At 42.0% G+C, this 20,942-nt stretch overlaps 1 protein-coding gene across 1 annotated transcript in view; it reads right to left on the bottom strand.

Annotated features, from left to right (window-relative positions):
* Positions 1 to 20,942, bottom strand: part of SLC9A9 (solute carrier family 9 member A9) — a 326,487-nt gene that overhangs the window by 54,883 nt on the left and 250,662 nt on the right. The window contains exons 13-14 of the mRNA XM_063132175.1: positions 14,545 to 14,593; positions 8,225 to 8,304 (exon numbers count right to left, since the gene is read on the bottom strand). Coding sequence (XP_062988245.1) covers positions 8,225 to 8,304; positions 14,545 to 14,593 — 129 coding nt within the window. The remainder of the gene's footprint in view (positions 1 to 8,224; positions 8,305 to 14,544; positions 14,594 to 20,942) is intronic.

Raw genomic sequence — 20,942 nt, 5'->3', positions numbered from 1 at the left:
ACCCCTGTTTTCAACTGAGTGGCTTGCCCTGATGGCAGACTAGTTCCCTGGAGACAAACAAGCTAGATTCCCATGGAGGGGTGAATTTCCTTGTTTAAATAAAGAGCCCCTAGTTTATCCCAAGCTCTGGTGTACATGTTTTATTTCTATGGCTTCCTTCTCCACTTGCAACCCTGTAGCCAGCCAAAATAACCCATGGTGACCGCCACACAACACAATAACCCATGATGGGCTAAATAACCAACTCTGCAGACCAGAGAGTGGGTTATTTAGGCCAAATAAACCATTGTGGGTTTAAAAAAAACCTCCCATCACATAACACAATAACCCACAATGGGTTAATTAAGCATAAGCTTAATTAACCCATCATGGGTTAGCGTGATGTCCAAACCCAACCAATAACATAAATTTAAATTCTGAAGTCTGACATACCTGGGAGAAAATAAATGCCTTTGCCTGGTGCTGAAAAGATAAGAGTTTGCTTCTTTGAGGAACCTGTCCTGGGGAGAGCTTCCTTGGGGAGAGCATTCCATAAACAGAGTGCTTCCATAAATGGGAGATCTTATCATTGTTAAAGGAAGGACAAAGAAATTGCATAAACATTTCATCTGGATAATTGCTCTGCCTCAAAGGAATTGAAACTTCTTCCAGCACATGCAAATGTTTAGATCTGTCAGTCCTAGTAATGGCAGCCTGAACTATTCATCTCTTCAAGGATTTGAGCATATAGTTGTTGGCAGAAATAAGATGTAAAAAAATGCTACTTTAAAACAAAAATATGTTTGTACGATAATGGCAGGGCAGTGGCTGGAGCAAACAACAACACCAGAGAAAGATTACTATTTATGACAGGAGGAAGAAATAACTTCTTAGAATGTAAATTTGCTTTCATTTCATGAGTAGTTTCAAAATTGTTTTTTTTAACACAGAAGACTTTTGTTTGATACACAGAACACTACAAATTGACAAAGAGCCTGTGATAAATTCTTAATTATGTATTTCTTAGTTTTGCTGCTTTATCCTGGCATGTGACATCTTTCTGCCAATTTTAACCTTAATTTGGCAGAAGCCAAAAGCAAACAAAAGCAAAATAATCATTTATCAGCAGTGTGTATCAGAGATTCAACCATCTCTTCAGGTCTCACCCATCATCCACTAGTTTCTCTCCAAATTTTCACTTTGTCTGATTCTTGCCTTTCAGAGACTGAAGCATGAACGTCTTCACAACCTTTCTTACGTGTTGACATTTTCCTCTCCCTGTCTTCTGTTTCTCAGAGCATCATCATATGGGGAAAAAATCACATTTGCTTACTGCTGCTACTCTGCATGCGCGTTTGTCCGTCATTACTTCCTCTTTTGAAAGAGGAAGTAAATAACGTGTGTGTGGCCTATTCAGTGGACTGCTCTGATCGCGCTGATTCTCCTGCACACAGCAGGAGATTATTATTATTATTATTATTTATTTATTTATATAGCACCATCAATGTACATGGAGCTGTACAGAGTAAAACAATAAATAGCAAGACCCTGCCACATAGGCTTACATTCTAATAAAATCATAATAAAACAATAAGGAGGGGAAGAGAATGCAAACAGGCACAGGGTAGGGTAAAACTAACAGTATAAAGTCAGAACAAAATCAAGTTTTAAAAGCTTTAGGAAAAAGAAAAGTTTTTAGCTGAGCTTTAAAAGCTGCGGTTGAACTTGTAGTTCTCAAATGTTCTGGAAGAGCGTTCCAGGCATAAGGGGCAGCAGAAGAAAATGGACGGAGCCGAGCAAGGGAAGTAGAGACCCTTGGGCAGGCGAGAAACATGAGATAGCAGCAACTTCCTTCTTTAAAAATAAATCGGACTTACTGGGGTGTTTTTTCGTAGCGTGAAGAAGGCTCTAAGGGATGGGAGGCTGTGGAGGCAGATGACATCATGAGAGGGATCCACGAAAATTCATGAGTGCCCAGTAACAAATGTGCAATAAAACACTCATCTGATGGAGTTCTCAGTCAGATATAGCTGATTTCCCCCCTTCCCTCACACAAGTTTGAGCTCCATTTGTTCTTTCATAGGTTCAAACTACATGTCGTGTGGAGTTCTGTGTTTCTATCATAAATTTTTAAAAATGCATCAGCCAGGCTGCTAACTAGTGCATCATATCAGGAACATATTACACCTGTCTTGAAAGACCTGCAGTGGTTGCCAGTTGCTTTCTGGGCACAATTCAAATGGTTCTTTTTAAACCTTAAAATCCTAAATTACTTAAGATGTGGCCATCTAAACAACTGCCTCCCTTGTTATGAACCAGCCTAGGTATTAAGTTCTGCTGAGCGGCCCTTTTGAGTACACCATTACCCACAGAAGCCCATTTGTCAGGCATTCGTGAAAGGGCTCTTTCCTCTATTGCTCCCAAAGAGAGGATATAACATTGGTACTCACTCCCTTGGCTTTTAGAAAGGTTGTGAAGACACATCTTTTTAATGTAGCCTTTTAAATTATGTAGTTCTTTTAATATTCTGTACTATTTTTAAAAGGGTTTATTGTTTTAAACTGCTTTGTACTGCCTTGATGCTTTTTTAGCAAATAAGGTGGCATATCCATGTTAATAACAAACAAACAAACCATCTGCTGGATTGGTCCAAAGGCCTATTTAGTCCAGCGTTCTGTTCCTGTCTATAGCCATGTGTGCAACAGTGCACTGCAGCTCATGTTCTCCAGCAACGGATATTGAGAGACATGCTGCTTCTGATGCTGGAGGTAATATATAGCCATCTTGACCATGAGCCATTGATAGAGGAACAGGAGGTAGAGACAGGGCCCCTGTCTATATGACAACGGGATGGCTCCTCGTTAAATATAAATCCAGGTTTTCGTTGATTCGAATGTAGGTAAAGAGCATCACACTGCAGCAGCAACAGCGATTTATTTCCTGAATTATTTTTTTCCTTGCACGTGATTTATTTTTAAAAACAACAATGGGGAAACAAGAGCGCCCTGTCCTTTCAGAAGACACAAAAGGCTTCTCCAGATGGACCTCAGGCTGAGCAAAGAGCCCATCCCTAAAACAGCTTGGAAACAGGGAGGAGAGAGGGAGCCCGCTCCATTCATTCATAGTCAACGACTCTCCTCCTCTCAATGGGAGTGGATGGAGGAAAGGAAGCAGGCAAGGGAAGGGAGGAGGGAGAGAAAGCCGTTCAATAGAAACTGGAAAAGAGAAAGACCCCCCCCACACACACACACATGCGAGCCAGCGAGGGGCGCACACAGCAGACATGTGCAAGGGCGAGGAGCGGCTCCAAAGCCAGCCTCCCTCCTGGCTCAGCAACTCCCTTCGTCGCTCTTTCTCGCCGGTGCCACTGCTCCCATCTTGGTTGTGAAAGCCAGGTGGGAAGCGAGCTGCCATGCCCTCCCCCAGGAAAGGCTTCTACCACCAATAGTCACTCGCCGGCCATGGAAGGGGCAACGCGATGGGGAATGGCGCGAAAGGACGAGGCAGCCGATTGGTGGGAAATTGGGAAGTTGGCCAATCACATTGTCCTACCTGCAAAGCTCCACCCGCATGTCAAAATGTGAATCAACTTCCCCAAAGACAAATAACCCTAACGCGGTGCAAACTCGGACGTTCTCTAAAAGTCACGTTAAATCGCAACTGCAAAGATGTGCATTATTGCGCTAAAACCCCAGCACTACAGTTAATGGAAGGCTGCGTCATGTAACATAAAATGCAAATATGTGCATTTAAGTCGGGGAAAACAAGCTGTATAGATGTGCCCAGGCTGTGTAACTCTTTCTCAGGTCATTTTCCAGCTCAAAATACAGGCTTAAAGTGCTTTAAAGCACTTTATAACAGTTTTGACAACGGTATATGTAGTGTGTCCTGGGCCCCAACAGTTGTCAAAACTGTTATAAAGTGCTTTAAAGTGCTTTAAAGAAGTAGTGTAGATCCTGCCTCCCTAAACTGCCTTTTTTCCCATCTGTGGGGGAAAAGATACAGGGTTGCTATGGATTGATTCAGATTTAGGTGCATGCAACTGGGCTGGTGGAAGTGGATGCCCCCAACCCACCTTTCTTACTGGAAATGCTACACGGTCCCTTGAAATTGCTACAAAGAGGATAAGAGGACCTGCTGACTGGGCTGAGAGATGGTATGAAAGGTGATGGGAGGATCCCCCCAAATCGGGTGGAGGCATCTTTCATGAGTGGAGTGCTTGCAGATTCTGGATCTAACCCACCACAGGTGAAAATATACGGTTTACCTGTATCTTTCCCCCTACATGCATAAAAGCAGCTTAGGAAGAGGGATTTTCAGTTGGAAAATGACCTGAAGTTAAAGGATGGTTCTCTTGCCATCCTCCCTCCATCTTTGTCTTGCAACTTTCCCAGGCCTATAAGTTTTTCTATATGAGGCTATTAATTGCTGTATCTACATTAATTTTCATGGCAGAATTGAGATCTGAGCTCTACACAAAGAGCTTTTCCTTTCTTGCTTTTCTGCTACATAACCTCTAGATGGGGCTGTGCTATAGTGAAATTTGTTGTTGTTTATTCGTTCAGTCACTTCTGACTCTTTGTAGTGTTGGAGGAAAATTCTGAGAGTGCCTTGGACTGCAAGAAGATCAAACCAGTCCATACTCCAGGAAATAAAGCCAGACTGCTCACTTGAGGGAATGGTATTAAAGGCAAAACTGAAGTACTTTGGCCACATAATGAGAAGACAGGATACCCTGGAGAAGAGGCTGATGCTAGGGAAAGTGGAAGGCAAAAGGAAGAGGGGCCGACCAAGGACAAGATGGATGGATGATATTCTGGAGGTGACAGACTTGACCTTGGGGAAGCTGGGGGTGGCGACAGCCGACAGAAAGCTCTGGCGTGGGCTGGTCCATGAAGTCACGAAGAGTCGGAAGCGACTGAACGAATAAACAACAACAAAGTTGTAAACTACCTTTTCTTTTGCTTTCAAAAATAACACACCATTTTCCCCACTCAAAAACAAACAAACACTGGGAAAGTGCACTTAAAAAACAGAAATGAAACTGGAGAACCATGTTGTCTAAAGAACCCATAAACAACCATGAGTAAGGAATCACAAGTGCACAATACATGCCTTGTGTAGAAAAGATCTATATTGCTTTAATTTCACTTTTTTAAATGGATGGAAACTCAGAACTTCATGCATGTTTGAACCGCACTTTCTAGTTTCTACCGTCCATCTTTTTCTTTTCTGCTTCCATTTATGTACACTGGTTTATGCCCTTTAAACCATCAACAGTCACAGACTTTTCTTTCTGAAGAAGAAATGGAACCAGCCTGTGTCTAAAGCCTACTCTGATGCCACTCGACATGAATTTTTAAAAACCTTCTTTCCTTTTACACTACATTGCAAATTGAATTTTTAGTTGTGCCTGGAAAAAAAAAAAAAAACCCCAAATAAATACAGAAAACTGTATCTTAAACCTTATTTACTCACACTTTCCATAGAAGTATCAAGACTTTAATAACTGATTTCCAAAAGGAAAAAATAAGGAAGTTCTAAGGGAAGAAATAAAAGAAAGGGCTTTCGAAAAACCCCTTAATAGATTTTGTGATTAATCTGTGTTGAGGACACTACCGATGTGCTGCTGTGCTGACAAGGTTCAGGTCACTTGAAGGCACAGGTTATTCTCAAATGAACCTGCCCAGATGTTGAGATCTTCCAGAGTGGCCCTTCTCTCTGTCCTGCCAAAAATCTGATGTGCATTAGGTGAGAACTTGAGAAAGGGCTTTCTCAGTGGTTGGTCCCAGACTTTAGAACTCCCTGCTGAAGGGGGGTTCATCTGACCCCCTCAGTGATAGCCTTCTGCCAGCACATCATGACCATTTTGTTTAAATGGACTTTTGGCCTATAGAGTTGATTTGACTTTTCTCATGTTCTATGCATTTTAACTTGGGTTTAAATTTAATGATATTTTAACTTGTTGCTTTTTTATTTTTCTGTGCTCTTATTTGATTTCTGGGTAGTTTCACAAGGTTTGTTTTCTAAAAAAAATGTTATTTGTTTATTATTTTTAAATAGTCTCTTTTACAAAATGAATTCTTGCAATCATTAAGACATTACTATTGTTTTAGACACTGGACACACCAAAACCTCCTATTCACGTGCCCTGCCCACTTTTAAATCTGGTCAGTCTAGTACAGCTCCTGCACTTTAACTGTTGTGATGAAGAGGGAATTTCACCAGGTTCTCCATATATACAAAAGACACCTGCTGAAATTCCCTTTTCTATTCAACTGTTAAAGATACAGGAGCCCTGTCCTCCTTTTCATATGGTCACCCTACAGGAGCCATATTTCTCTTCTTGAACCACTGAACCTCCCCACCCCCCATAAAGGTAATAGTGTTCTCTGCTTGGGGTTTTGCTTCTGTACCACAGCCGCTGGGGCTGCGTAAATGACCTGCTTTATGCCCCGTGGATTTTGCCAGCACAGTAGCACCAAGAGCTGTTCTTATCCAGTGGAGGTTCTTGGGTGAGATCGTCGTGGCTGTGCAATGGCAGGAGCTGTAGTAGCGCTTTGATGCTGTGCATTGCTTTGTCAGTGAAACTGATCTCAGTATTATAACGACAACATTAACAGCCTCAATGGATTTATCAACAACAAAAAACATATTTCTTCGTTCTTGTGAAACACATATTCACTCTCAAGTTGAGTAAGAGCCAGCTTTCCTGGCTCCTGTAGGTTTCTGGTCACAGTTCAAGATGCTGTATTTAATCTTTAAAGCAAGGGTGTTTTGGCCTACAAATCCCATCAGCCCTAGTCAGTCTAGCCAAAGGTGAAGGGTGAGGGGAGTTGTAGGCCAAAACTTCTGGAGTGCCACAAATTGGCTATCTCTATTTAAAGGTCCTAATGATCTGACATCTGGGTATGTTGCAGGGTATTCTCCTCCTGTATGAACTTAATGAATAAATAATCTTATGTAAACTGCCCAGGGAGCTTCAGCTATGGGGCGATATGCAAATGCAATAAATAAATAACAATACACTTACCTATACACATATATCCTCTACATTGGATGCTGCTCCTGTTTTCCTGCTTTTGAAATGTGGAGAATGGTGACATGGGAGGATGGGTCCTTCTCAGTAGCACCACAGATGTTGTGGAACTCTTCCAAGGGATGCTCCTCTTGTCCTTCTTTTAGTTATCAGGTTCAGATGAAGACAGTTTCTCTACAGGAGTTGTTTGGGATCCACCGAGTTATGATTTCATGTGTAAGTGCTAATTGCTTGTTGGGTTTCTGACTTTAATATTTTTCATGTGATGCATCATTTGATGACATTGTCAAGTTCTTACTTTTGTAAACCATCTTGTGGCCGCTTATGCTTAAAGGAAAGCAGAGCAGTACTACTTACTTCAGGGTTGTGGAGAGGAGATCTGTTGTGTAATAGTCACCATTTTCAAAGCACTGACAGCTCAGAGCAACAATGGGAGTGGGAGTGAGAGGAAGGGAAGTTGAAACCAATGGGTTGGAATTAATTACACCATCTTGAGAGGCTAAAATGATAGAATCATAGAATAGTAGAGTTGGAAGGGTTCTATAAGGCAATTGAGTCCAACCCACTGCTCAATGCAGGAATCCACCTTAAAGCATACCTGACAGATGGTTGTCCAGCTGCTTCTTGAATGCCTCTAGTTGCCCTCCTCTTAGGAGAGCTGTGGATCTATGTCCTCCATTGACATGGCCCTAGAGTGCCCCATTTTGGCTGCCACGGCCCATGGAAACCATAGGTAGCTGAGCCACAGCACTGGAGCTTTCTGCTGCCACACTCTGGAGACTAAGCCTGTGGGCCTCCCTCTGAACCCATGGATAGGAACAGTCTATGGATCCTCAGCAACCCTCCCTGGGAGATTAGGACCATTCCCTTAAGAAAGTAAATAAATAACAATTTTATTTCTAAGAATTTCAGAACCATTACTTGGTTGAATACTTTACTAAATCCCCCCTTTTTTGCTTTAGGTGTACTCATCCTTATTCCATCTCTCTGTCTTGAAATGTTCTACAAGAGCAGTTTTCTATTTCAGAGCCTTCTTTGAACTCACTGCTACTTTTACTTTTCTGTAACAACAATACGATTCAATTTCACACTGTACTTAAAAATGAAAGGACTATCTAGTTACCGTACTAAGTTTATCTCTATTATTTTCTTCTTAAATGAAATTACTTTCTATGAGCCATTAATGGTAACATGATAATAGGATACTTATGGTCAAAGCCATACCATATTCTGAACAGCCAGGCACTTTCTGCTTTGGTTGTGTTTTTATCCAGGTTATTTGCAGCCTGCAATAATAATAATAATAATAATAATAATAATAATAATAATAATAATAACAACAACAACAACAACAACAACAACAACACAACTGGGCCTACCAAAATACATTCATGCCAAGATCCAGAAAGAAATCATACTTAAAACATGTTCAATAGTCAGACAATTTCTGAATCAGTAAAAGTCAGCATGACTTGGCAAAGCCCATCATGTCTACCAAGAAAAACTGCTGTGAGTGAGAAAAGAGAGATAATAATACACTTTTTAAAAAAGAAAACACGCACTTGAAGATGTCAAAACTTTACAAGCTACTAAGTCAAATTTTAAAAATGTAAATAATTTAAAAAGCATATCTCCGTCCACCCCCACCAAAGGTTAAATATTCAAAATGGCTGCCCACATGCACTGCAATCTACCGTACTTTAAATAAGCCATGGTGGGCTGTGGTGACTGTGTGAACCAGGTCTTTTTGGTTTACCCAACCTTCCTGGCAATGATCTAGAATTTTAACATTTTGCTATGTAGCGGTTCTTGAACAAACTGGACCATGCACCATATTTTGCTTTTCTGCATTGGTACTCATGTAGAATAATTCAGTGTTTATTTTTTTATTAATGATTGCAATTTTATTAAACAGCTGAGGAACACTATATTCTGAGATCAATAAAAAAATTGATATTTCTTCTAAATTGCTGCAGTGAGATTACTTTTCGTTTACTCCTGTCAAACTGAGAAGGTATTTGATTTTCATTTCATTTTATTTTTTTGGTGTATGACTTAGAAAAAGGTCCTATAGGGATCATAATATTGCAATAATTATGACACATTTCCTTTCCACTCTTCCCTCACTTCCCGCCCATCTGCCAATATGAGAAAACCAATACTGGAACATAGCATTAGTTGCTGCTTTTTTATTCATTGACTTTAAATTGGCTGCTATTTTACAAGATGAGAGTGGAGGGTCCACATGTAACACACCCTGTGGAAATATCTCTGTAATCCTGAATGATGTGCTAACACATACACATTATATATCTTTCTGAGCAAGGTGAAAGGATACAGTACAAATATAAATATGGAATTTCCATACTAAATTTTGTAGTCAGCTGTGGACACCCAAGTGAAAAAAAAAAATCCCAGATACCAATCCTGAGAACTTTAAGGGTGTACATGCCAAATGTTACATATACAAACTTTTCAAACTGTTTGAAATGCTTCTGTATTTTGTACTAGGGTATGAGTACAAAGTATAAAATAAATAATGTAAAATAAGATTGTAAAACTATTTTTCTACCCATGATGTATTTTGATTCTTTTGGAGGGAAGGGGAAGGGAGAGTTGATATATACCAAGAAGGTATTGTGCAGAACAGGAGACTTCTGCAGTAACATCTAGCCACATTGAGTACTTGTAGTAAGGCATGCACCAGTGGTATGCAGGGATGTATACATAAAATATCAGCTAAACAGCATGTAGCTTACTGGATGTACTGAATCATGGGCACATTAGATCTCCATAAAAGCCTTGTGTGGACATAAGAACTCAAGAAGAGCCATATTAGATCACACCAAGGGTCCATCTAGCCCAGCATTGTGTTTACACAGTAAACACAATGCTGTCGACCAGGAACCCTCAGACAGGACAGGAGTGCAACTGCACCCTCCCACCCATGTTTCCCAGCCACTGATGTACATAGGCTTATGGCTCTGCTACTGCAGGTAGCACGTAGCTATCAGGACTAGTAGCCATTGAAAGCCTTCTCTTCCAGGAATTAATCTAACCCCCCTTTTAAAGCCATCCAAATTGGTGGCCATCACTACATCTTGTGGCGATGATGCCAAAATATATTTTTGGGTATTTGGGTAATGATGCCCAAATATATTTTTGGACATTCAAATGAAAATAAGGATCTCCTTCTTAGTAACCAATGGCTAAGGTGGTTACTTGCCAAAATAAAGGAAATGCAGGCCAGTAATGGACTGGATGAGGGCCAACGAACTGAGACTCAATCCAGACAAAACGGAGGTACTGTTAGTGGGTGGTTTGCCTGTCCGGCTAGGTGATGTTCACCCTGTTCTGGACGGGGTTGCACTACTCCTGAAGGATGGGTCCGTAGTTTGGGGGTGCTCTTGGATCCAGGACTGTCACTTGTGGCACAGGTGAACTCAGTGGCAAAGAGCACTTTTTATCAGCTTAAGCTGATATACCAACTGCGCCCTCATCTGGATGGAGATAGTCTACCTACAGTTTTCGATGCTCTCATAACCTCTCATTTGGGAAGCACGTTTACTAACAGGGTCTGGCCAACAAGACCACATCACTCCAGTCCTTTTCCAGCTTCATTGGCTGCCAGTCCAGGTGCTGGTATTAACATTTAAAGCCCTAAACGGCTTGGGGCCAGGCTATCTGAAGGAACGCCTTCTCCCATATGTACCTGCCCAGACCCTAAGGTCATCCTCAGGGGTCCTTCTCCATGAGCCCCTGCCAAAGGAATTGAGGTAGGTAGCTACTAGGAAGAGGGCCTTCTCTGCTGTGGCACCCTGGCTGTGGAATGAGCTCCCTAAGGGGGTTCGCCTGGCACCTCCACTATATTCTTTCAGACGCCTTTTTATTCTCTCAGCACTTTAACAGTCTATAAATTTAATTTTAACTTTGCTGTTTTAAATTTGTATTTTAAAATTGTATTTCTGCACTGTTGCTGATTTTATCCTGGTTGTGCTTTTATATTATATTTTATATCATGCTTTTATACCGTTTGTTTTATACTTTGAATGGTTTAATTTTTGTGACCCGCCCAGGGAGCTTCGGCTAATGGGTATAAAAATGCAATCAATCAATCAATCAATCAATCAGTCAGTCAGTTTTAGATCTCTCCTCCTAGACATATAACCTTGGTATCATCATGATTTTTATACTTTTTAGAAGCCAGGCTAAGTCTGTCCTGTTTACCTGAGATTTGAATGGCAATTAGAATTTCTTTCTTCTTCTTTTTTCCGGTTGTGAGTGATTGCTTGTTATTTGTGTATTGTATTGCTGTTTTTGGATTTGATTAATACTTCTTTTTAGCTTGTTTTATATTTTTGTCACTGCTGTTTGATATTTCATATGTTTTCTAGTTGTATCTGAAACCTTGAGACCTTTTATGGTGGAAATGCAGGGTATACATTTGTTTTAAAAACCCAATGAACAAAGAAACATAACAATAACTTCTCTACTGGTGTGCATCAAAACTAGCTTTGTATTCTAAACAAGTTCAAAACATAGCGAAGTGGCTGCATTCAATTTTTTCTGAACATTATTGATGGTCTCACAATATTGCATTATGAAAAACTATTAGTGAATAAGTGGAAATAAATGAGCTACCAGTCCATTGCAAGGCAAATGATAAATGCACTGAGAAGTGACAGATCTGACATGGCACAAAAAAAATTGCGAACGCCTTGATGAGGATAATGTAATGCGATTAGGCCAATGTGAGTCCGGATGACTGTGGTAGGCTACAGACGATAAAACCAAGTCCAAACTTCCTACTTCAAGGGAAGTCTTTCAGGAGCTTCCTTCTCTCAAAACTGAAAGTAATGAGGTAATAGTTTGAAAACATCCAGACTATGAATTGAAGCAGAAGTGTGGAATCTGGTGCCCTCTAGATGCTGTTGGACTACAACTTCTACCATCCTTAACCATTGGCCATGCTGGCTGGGGCTGATGGTTGGTGGAGTCCAATGTGGTTCTGCTTGTTTCACCCCCACCCCCTGGCACACATTCCAGCAGTACAATGGGCCATTACAATGAATGGGAAGTCTGATACATCCCTACCTAGCCCTTCTTCTCACAGCCAGCTCTACCATTAGGTAGCATGAGGCAGTTGCCTCAGGCATCAGATTCTGTGGCGCAGGGAGCAGCAGGGAAGTGTTGGAGGGCAGAGCTGTGTATGTCATGCAACCCGCCCTGCTCCTCCCTATGTTAGCTTGCTGCTGCCAGGTGTGGTGCGGCCCTCTTTTTGTGTTGAAGTAAGCTATAACTGTCAGCCTGGTTGGCTTCTGTATGTGGAATAGGTGGCAGGGGAATGGGGAGGCATCTTGTCCACCTCAGGCAGCAAACTGTCTTGAGCCAGGCTTGCTTTTTCTCTGTGCAATGCATTGTTATTCATGTTGTATTGCGCAGAAGGAGAGGAAAACAAGGGCACACCCAGGCGTCTGATCCAATGCAAGACTCTGGCATGTTGCCTGCATTCATGGCCATATGTACACAACACTGTGTGTCTGTGTGGGGAGGGAGGCAGGGGGATAGGGCTCCATTGAGTACTATGGATAATCTCATGTATGGGCACTGATGCACTTATCGTGGGATTGTTCCCTAACTAATTGATTGTGGTGTGGGCTTTTCAAATATCTATTTCATCTTCAGATGTATGAATTCAGGGGACAATTAGGATGGAGTAGAAGAGAGAAATTGTTTTGCAGATTTGGCTTTAAAGAAGGCATGCACAACCTGTGGCTTGGGATGCACAACACATGGCTTCACAAGGCCTTTGCTGCAGCTGCCCATGGGTGCCTTGACCCCACCACCACTGTCAAATTACCCACTGATTGTACATTCCTCTTCCTCCCACACAGGTCATCATATCAATAACCAGGGCCATCCCTACCTTTAGGCAGAGGGAGGCAATCATCTCAGGTGGCAGATGTTGAGAGGCAGGAGCAAGGTGTTGAAGGAGAGGAGTATGGCCTCAGCTAGACCTACAGGTCTAACACAATGGAGGGGTGAGGATCTCGTGATATTTTTATCGTGAGATCTCCCCCTCTGTTTACACATGGCGTGCAATGGCCTTGGAAGAGCAGGATGTCACGGCCACCATTTTTGGTTTTTTTCTTAAAGGAGACGAGCTCACAAGCGCTCGTATGCAAAAGATGAGGTTTTTTTTTTAATTTTTAACAATTTCTCCTGCTCCCCCACCCCCGATGGGCACAGAGCTCTGTGCCCTGTGCGTGGTTCCTGGCTCCTCACGAGTAGCAGCGAGGAGCCGGGATAAACCGCGACACCCACCCACATATTCTGCTGTCTTGGGATCATCCCGAGACTGCGGGAAAAGCAGACTGAAAGAGTAGGGCGAGATCCCAGGGGAAGGGAGGGATCATCCCTCCCTGCTCCCAGGATCCCCTGTGTGTCATGTGGATGCACAGGGATGATCCCGGGGATCGCCCCGGGATATCGCCCCAACTAGCTATGGACTTGGTGTCATGAGGCCTGCCTTGTGTCCCCTCCCCAAGTTAGCCTGATGCCTTCAGTTGCAGTAGAGAACATTGTCCCATCACCAGCAATGAAGAAAGATTTATCTACCATTCCAGTCAGCTTGTGGCGTGGGAAGGGGCACCATCTTGTTCTTTACCTCTGGCAGCAAAATACCTTGGACCATCAATGTAGATAACTCTTTTCTCACTGCTGCTAGCAGTGAAGAAAGACTGACCTGTGTACCACAATCATTAGGGGAGGAGGTGAAGGAAGGCTCTCTACTCCCTCCAAGATCCCCATACAATTTGGTGGGCTCTGTGTGTGTACACACATGGACATCTGTGTTTACTTATGTGCATGCATGCAGCAAATTGACAAGCTGGCATGTGGCTCTTTGGGCTAAAATGTTTGTGAACTCCTTTTAAAGAACTGACTAGACACATACTAAAAACTAGGGATTAATCAGCCCATAGGTTTAGATGGGCTCAGACTGCAGCATATCCACACCTTCCCAGTAATGATACAGTTTTCAGAATACCCTACTACAGTGTTCTGCAGTCTTCAGAACACACAGTCCTATTAAAACATACGAAGACTCTTATGCTAAACTACCTAATGCACATTTATATTATGCTGATCTGGAAGTACTTACCAAAGTTCAAAATTTGAATAATATATATTTCCTTGATTTATTCCCAAGGAGTAAGCTGTATTTTGAAATGCCTTTTTTTAATGCATCCAATGAAAAAGTAGAAGGTTAATGGATTGGTTGTATGACCACATCAGGTCTGCCACTGCCCAACATTGCGTCATGTTCTTCAGAAATTCCTCATAAAGCTACATTTTATTTTACAACCTTGGAGCACAGTAGAATGTAATAAGCACTTGTAAGATTTTCTGACATGGAGATTTTCTTAAGGGTCTTGGAATAGACACTATAGATTTTAAAGCCGCTAAACTATACATGACTGAACAAAAGTTCCTTTTCAAATATTTATCTTTAAATTGTAACTTGCCTGTGTAGCAGTTTCTGTCTTCAGGTCCTCGTCTGGATCTATACCAACCCTATTAAAGGAAATAAAGGAATCAAATGGTGAATGCAGATGGATTTAAATTAAGCAATTATTTCTCTACAAGACATGATGTGTAGCAGTATGAAATTAAAATGAAACTAGCGTAATATTAAGATGCAGCATTTATGGGGAACCAGCCATCTCAGGCATCAGTTTCAGAGGGCATTTCCCGATCGCATGGATGTCAATGAGACTGCAAAATAAAGCCACGAAGTTGTCCAGGCTTTGGTGTTGTCTTGTATTAACAGTGCTGCTGTTGGGCTGCTTTACAGAGTAAATAAAGGATTCTGTCCTTCAGGATGTGTTTGCTTCTGGATCACATTTCTTTGCCACTTGAACGTTTTGAAACCTTTCGTCTTTTTCACTCAGAGATGTAGTAAGACATTGTCTGAGGCAGAAAATCCAAAGAACATCTCCCACATTGGTAAACATGTGATACTAAACTAATACATGAATGTATGACAATAAATGGAATTACTGCTGCTCTTTAAAGGTAGCAACAAATCTGTCACCTGAATAGGGATGTCTGAGAAATTCATAGAATCATAGAATAGTAGAGTTGGAAGGGGCCTATAAGGCCATCGAGTCCAATCCCCTGCTCAATGCAGGAATCCACCCTAAAGCATACCTGACAGATGGTTGTCCAGCTGCCTCTTGAATGTCTCTAGTGTGGGAAAGCCCACAACCTCCCTAGGTAACTGGTTCCATTGTCGTACTGCTCTAACACTCAGTCTTTTCTGATGTCCAGCCTGAATCTGGCTTCCTGTAACTTGAGCCTGTTATTCTGTGTCCTGCACTCTGGGATGATTGAGAAGAGATCCTGGCCCTCCTCTGCATGACAACCTTTTCAGTATTTGAAGAGTGCTATTATGTCTCCCCTCAATCTTCTCTTCTCCAGGCTAAACATGCCCTGACTTACCTGATAGTCCATGACAGAGGAGGGAAGATCTCGCGTTGCAATTAATGCAAGATCCCTCTACCGTTTACACGTGAGGCGCGACGACCTCAGGAAGAGAGGCATCGTGCCTGCCATTTTTTTTAATTTTAAAGGAGACGGAGAGCACAAACGCTTGTGCGCTGAAGGTAAGTTTTTAATTTTTTAAAATTACTTTCCCCACTCTCCCCACCCTAACCCCGATGGGCACAGCGCTTCTGAGGAGCGCTGCACCCTGTGCGCGGTTCCCGGCTCTGTGCGAGTAATAGCGCGGAGCCGGGTCAACCCGCAGAAACGGGCTACACGTTCCGTGGTCTCGGGCTCAACCCAAGACTGTGGAAAAAGCAGGCCCAAAGGGGACGGCTCTATCCCGGGGCCAGGGAGAGATGATCCCTCCCTATTCCGGGATCCCCTGTGCATCATCTGGATGCACAGGAATGATCCCGGGGTTCGCCCCATGATAAAGCCTGGTCTAGCTAAGGCCTCAGTCTCTCTTCATAGGGCTTTGTTTCCAGACCCCTGGTTATCCTGGTTGCCCTCCTCTGAACACGCGCCAGCTTGTCTGCGTCCTTGAACTGTGGAGCCCAGAACTGGACGCAATACTCTAGATGAGGCCAAACCATTTCAGTTTGATTTTGATCAAGATTTATCCAGTTCACACTTTCGATACTGAACACATTTCTGAGTCTGCAATGTGTTTTGCAGTCAAAAACAAATGCGCCTGACAGCATGCGTACATTTTTTAAAAAAATATGCATGAAAAATGTGTACTTCTAAAAGATGCACACAAATATAGTTTACTCAGTGAAGAATGCACCTGACTAAAGGGAGAAGAATGCTACATTTCAAAGACGCTCACAATTGATGGGTACACCTGGAGAAATGCACAGATTTTCAAGCAAAAAGAAAAAAAGCTTGCAATCTGATATGAACTCAATTTGGGATGAGCTTCGAGATGGAATTTGAGTTTTGCTGATTTGCACATCCTTACACTCAGGAGGCCTATCTCACTTTACCTAATGGTAGGACCAGCTCTGTCTATCTTCGACAACCTATTACCATTGTGGCCACTGATTGGACAAGGGAGTAGGACTGATGGCACTAGTGGATAATTCAAATTGGTAAGGCCTTGGGGTAAGAGAACTTTGGTACCCAATACGTTATTCTTTACTTCCCCTGGGTTTGCTTCCTCTTGGATCCCAGTTTGGTATACTGTACAGAAACATACTGCTTGGTCTATCAGTATGCCATAGTGCTTGTGAACATCCTCAGGTGCGCTGTTCCATTGATCCCCTGGAAATATTCTTTTCACTAACACACCATCTTAACATCTATCAGCGATTTAGCAGAATATTCCACCTTCTGATTTTTTCACATACAACAGAATGTGGAGGTGGGGGAGAAATTCTTTATAAAGCTATATTTTTAAAACTGGGCTTTTTAAAAGCCCCAGCATTTACTAAGCAATGCACAATGAAGAGTAAATCCCAAAGTATACTGACATCTGAGCAAGGTGCATGAACAGCTTCTTTGGTTTGAATGCCAGGGATCATTTGCAGGATGAAGGCACGATACTCTCACAAAGCAGGAGGGGCATTTTGAAAGACATGTCAAATACAGAAGACACATTGTGGCAAAGTCCCCATGACTGCGGTGTGACTTTCCCTGCTGTTCTCTCCCTATAATGTTTTATTTATTTATTTACAAAATTTGTAGACTGCTCCATATCTGAAACAGATTCCAGAGTGGTGAACATAAGAATTAAAACAATAAAAGATCGAAATAAATAAACAAAACACCATTAAAATTACACTTTAAAAAACACACACCCCAGAATGCAAATAAAAACCTTGGCTGTCAATTGGCACCTGCCTGACCTCCAGGGGCAAGGAGTTCCACAGAAAGGGGGCCACCATGCTGAAGGCTCTTCTCCTAGTGGATTCCAATTGGGCCATAGGTCCACGTGGAACCACAAGGACCATGTCCTCTGAGGTCCTTAGTGATTGGGCAGGTTGGTAAGGGAGAAGGCGCTCTCTCAGGTATCCTGGTTCCAAGTTGTTTAGGGGCTTTGTACACTAGTACTAGAACTTTATGTTGGATCCTGGAATGGATCCTGGTTATGTTTTCCATTGATTTGTTAATTGCTGAGGATCTGGAGGAACAGAAGACTCAGCAGAAACTTAAAGGTCAACTCTACACCTGGACAGTGAGTGTCATAATTGAATAATTGTCTAACTGATTGTCTTCAATTAAGGGTTGCAAGGAGTTGCATCATTGTACAGGTTGTCTATAAAAGTAAATGTATTTTCAAGTGAAGGCATAACTTCCACGTCCCTCATGTGAGCTGTATTGACTGACCGTTTGTAAGTATTTGTATCTGTATTGCCATAACTAAATTATATATTTATTTGCCAGTAAAAAGGTTTATTTTAACCTACATAAATCTCTGTCTTAATTCACGTCTTTGCTGACTTGGCTGAGAACTGCTGTAATCTCTGCTAGTCTCTGTAGGGCCCAGACAGAGACTTAACACAAAAGGTTATATGCCAGAAGCCCAGTCTGTGCAATAGCTAAACAGCTTCTAAAGCCATAACTCAACACTTTAAACCTGGCCCAGTAGCAAATAGGCAGCCAGTGCAGTTCCCTCAGCAAAGGAGTTGCATGCTGAAAAGGGGCAGCTTCCGACAACAGCCAAGCTGGTGCATTCTGCACTAGTACCAGCTTCCACAGCAGCATTAAGGGCAGCCCCACACAGAGCGCATTGCTGTAATCCAGCCTTGAGGTTACATGATCATTACAGAACTCCCACCTAAATCCATTTTAGGAGTGGCCCCCTGCCCTGTATGGTGAACCAGTGAACTGCGGGTGGGAACTTCAGGCCCTGGACTGACTCTGTTCATTGGATCCTTGGACAGGAAAGAGTATAAGAGGACTTCCTGTTCCAGTTGAGCCTTTGTTGAACAACACAAGGTCTTCCTGAGCTCTAGTGTCCTTGGTTATTCTTGAGGTCTTTGCTGTTAAATAGCCCTTATTTTGCAGTTAAAAGTAACAACTGAAATAACAGGAGTACTATTCACAATACTGGAACAAGGGAGAAATCATGGCTGGGCTGGAGGCTAATAACAGATTATGCAGTACAGAAATGTGAAGTCCAAGCATTTGGGTGACTGAATGCCCCCTAATGTCTGACAAGCTGCCCTTTTGGAGTCAGGTCTAGTGAGCTAATGTACAGTGTACTGATGCAGGGAAAATGTATTCTTTCACCAGATTAAGGGCATTTTGTAGTCTGCTTAGCACTTTAAAAAAAATCTCTATCCATTTTTCTGTCTGTTACAACAAATCATGAGTGCATTAAAAAGAAAACCATTTATACTTTGTGCTAACAATGATTTGATTCACTGGAAATATTTATTTCATATTTCGATCACTTATAATCCATTTTTTAATTTATACAGATTCGCTTAGGGGCAAAAAGCTATTAAAATAACAATCACTGGTCTGACAAAACAAGATAATACAAGTTGTAGCTGGGCCAGTTCAAGCCATTTTGTTGCTTGAGGCAGACAAGATGCTACTGCTGTCTCTTCCCACATCATTCCACATATAGGGGCTGATCAGACTTATTTTAATTCAGGTGATGGGACAGCATCCTCTTCCTGAAGGCAGGTGCAGGCACTACAGCTGTTGCCCCCTCCCCATCACCTATCCTCTGCTACCTGAAGCACTGCCGCATTCTGCCTAATGAGAAGGCCAGCCATGACCAGTAGATATGATGAAAACATATCAGATCAGTTATAGATACACTTCAAGATAAATACTTGTCTAAAGGAAAAGCCTTAACAGCTCACCTTAAGAGGACAAGGCAAGCACCCAGACCTGGCAGATCTTGGCTGGTAAAGAATTCCATTGGCACAAGTACCAATTTCAAAGATAGTCTAATATCAGAGAAAGATGGTACCTACAATAGGATCTCACTGCTAGACCACAATCAAAAGAAGGTACTTATATGCTTCCTTAGGTTTCCTTAACTTTCTTTGAAGTTCAAATTTAACACCTAATTTGGGCCAGAGACAATCTGGTAACAGGTGGATCTCTTGCAATATTGATGCTGTATGTTCCCAGAGAAAACAGGTTGTTTCTATCACAACTATAACATTTCAAAAGGTGTGTTTCTAAAGGCATCAACATGTTCACTTTTTTAACTGTGGAAACTCAAAATTCACATATTGATACAACAAGGAAGCATAATGATAGAAGTTCCCTAGGCATTGTAATTCATCTTTTCAGTTACCAAAGAAAGTAACAGAAATTACTTATCCTATTGATTGGTTTAGATCCTATATCAGCTTAGATCATTTGAAATGTATAATGAATGTGGACAGTTTATCCACGAATAAGTGTCTACTCCTAGTTATTAAATGGGGACTTGAGAGAGAAAGCATTTGGCCCTTACATTACATGTATACCCTAAGGCAGTGCTTTTGTGCAACAAAACTTCAAGAAGAGAAAATTTCTATCCATCACACTTGCCAAGAGAAGCTTTAAAAAGTAATTGTGTATCCTAAGGGCTTACAAGCCAGAAAACACATCTACAGAAGCCTACATTTGTAATGTTTTTGAAGGGCTGAATCAAGGCTTTATAGACAGCAACAGCAAGGGAATTATTGTGTGTGTGTGTCACAAGATCACTTAGCTTCTGATGGTTCATTCATATGACCACTATGCATTTGCTCAACCACTGGGGGTAGTGGTATGAGCTTGGGTATTTTTGAACTGCCTATCATGAACACAGCTTGCACAGTAAACTTTTCTCAAGGCATTCTGCCTCACCATCTCTGCATTTGGTTCAGCTGAACCTCTATTTTATTGAGAACAAGGTGTGTGTGTCTCTGTGTGTATGTGCGTGTGTGTATATATTACAGGAATCACAGTCGTGATTCCTGTTGTTAAGGCCGATGAGTAAGTTGAGCATTCTACCATTATAATTTATTAGCGGGGGGGGAAGGGGAATTTAGGGTCCTAAAATGAAAAATATTTCAGGAATCTTTCTGAAACGCGGGTACTGCCAGAAAGAAATGCTGGCTTTACATTCCCTGCGCGTTTCAGGGAGATTCCTGAAATATTGAGGTCTGGGTGGGAGTTTAAAGGAGAAAAAGGGAGAGAAACTCTGTCCGTCACAATCTGCTTTGTTTTTCTCGGGGGGTGGCGACTTTTTTTTTGCGCACTCGTAGCGCAAAAGGGGAAGCCTCCCGGTGGAATCCAAAAACAGGATTAAATTCCCCTATCTATCCGATTGATGGAATGGCCTTTCTTTTTTCAAAAGACCGTTCTATCAATTTTTAATTAATTTTTAAAATCCCCATGTTTCTCAATGGGGAATCTGATAAGCTCACGCATGCGCGTGAGC

Source organism: Elgaria multicarinata, chromosome 8, assembly GCF_023053635.1.
Source record: "Elgaria multicarinata webbii isolate HBS135686 ecotype San Diego chromosome 8, rElgMul1.1.pri, whole genome shotgun sequence".
NCBI classification, from domain to species: domain Eukaryota; kingdom Metazoa; phylum Chordata; class Lepidosauria; order Squamata; family Anguidae; genus Elgaria; species Elgaria multicarinata.
This window is presented reverse-complemented; position numbering and strand designations above follow the sequence as displayed.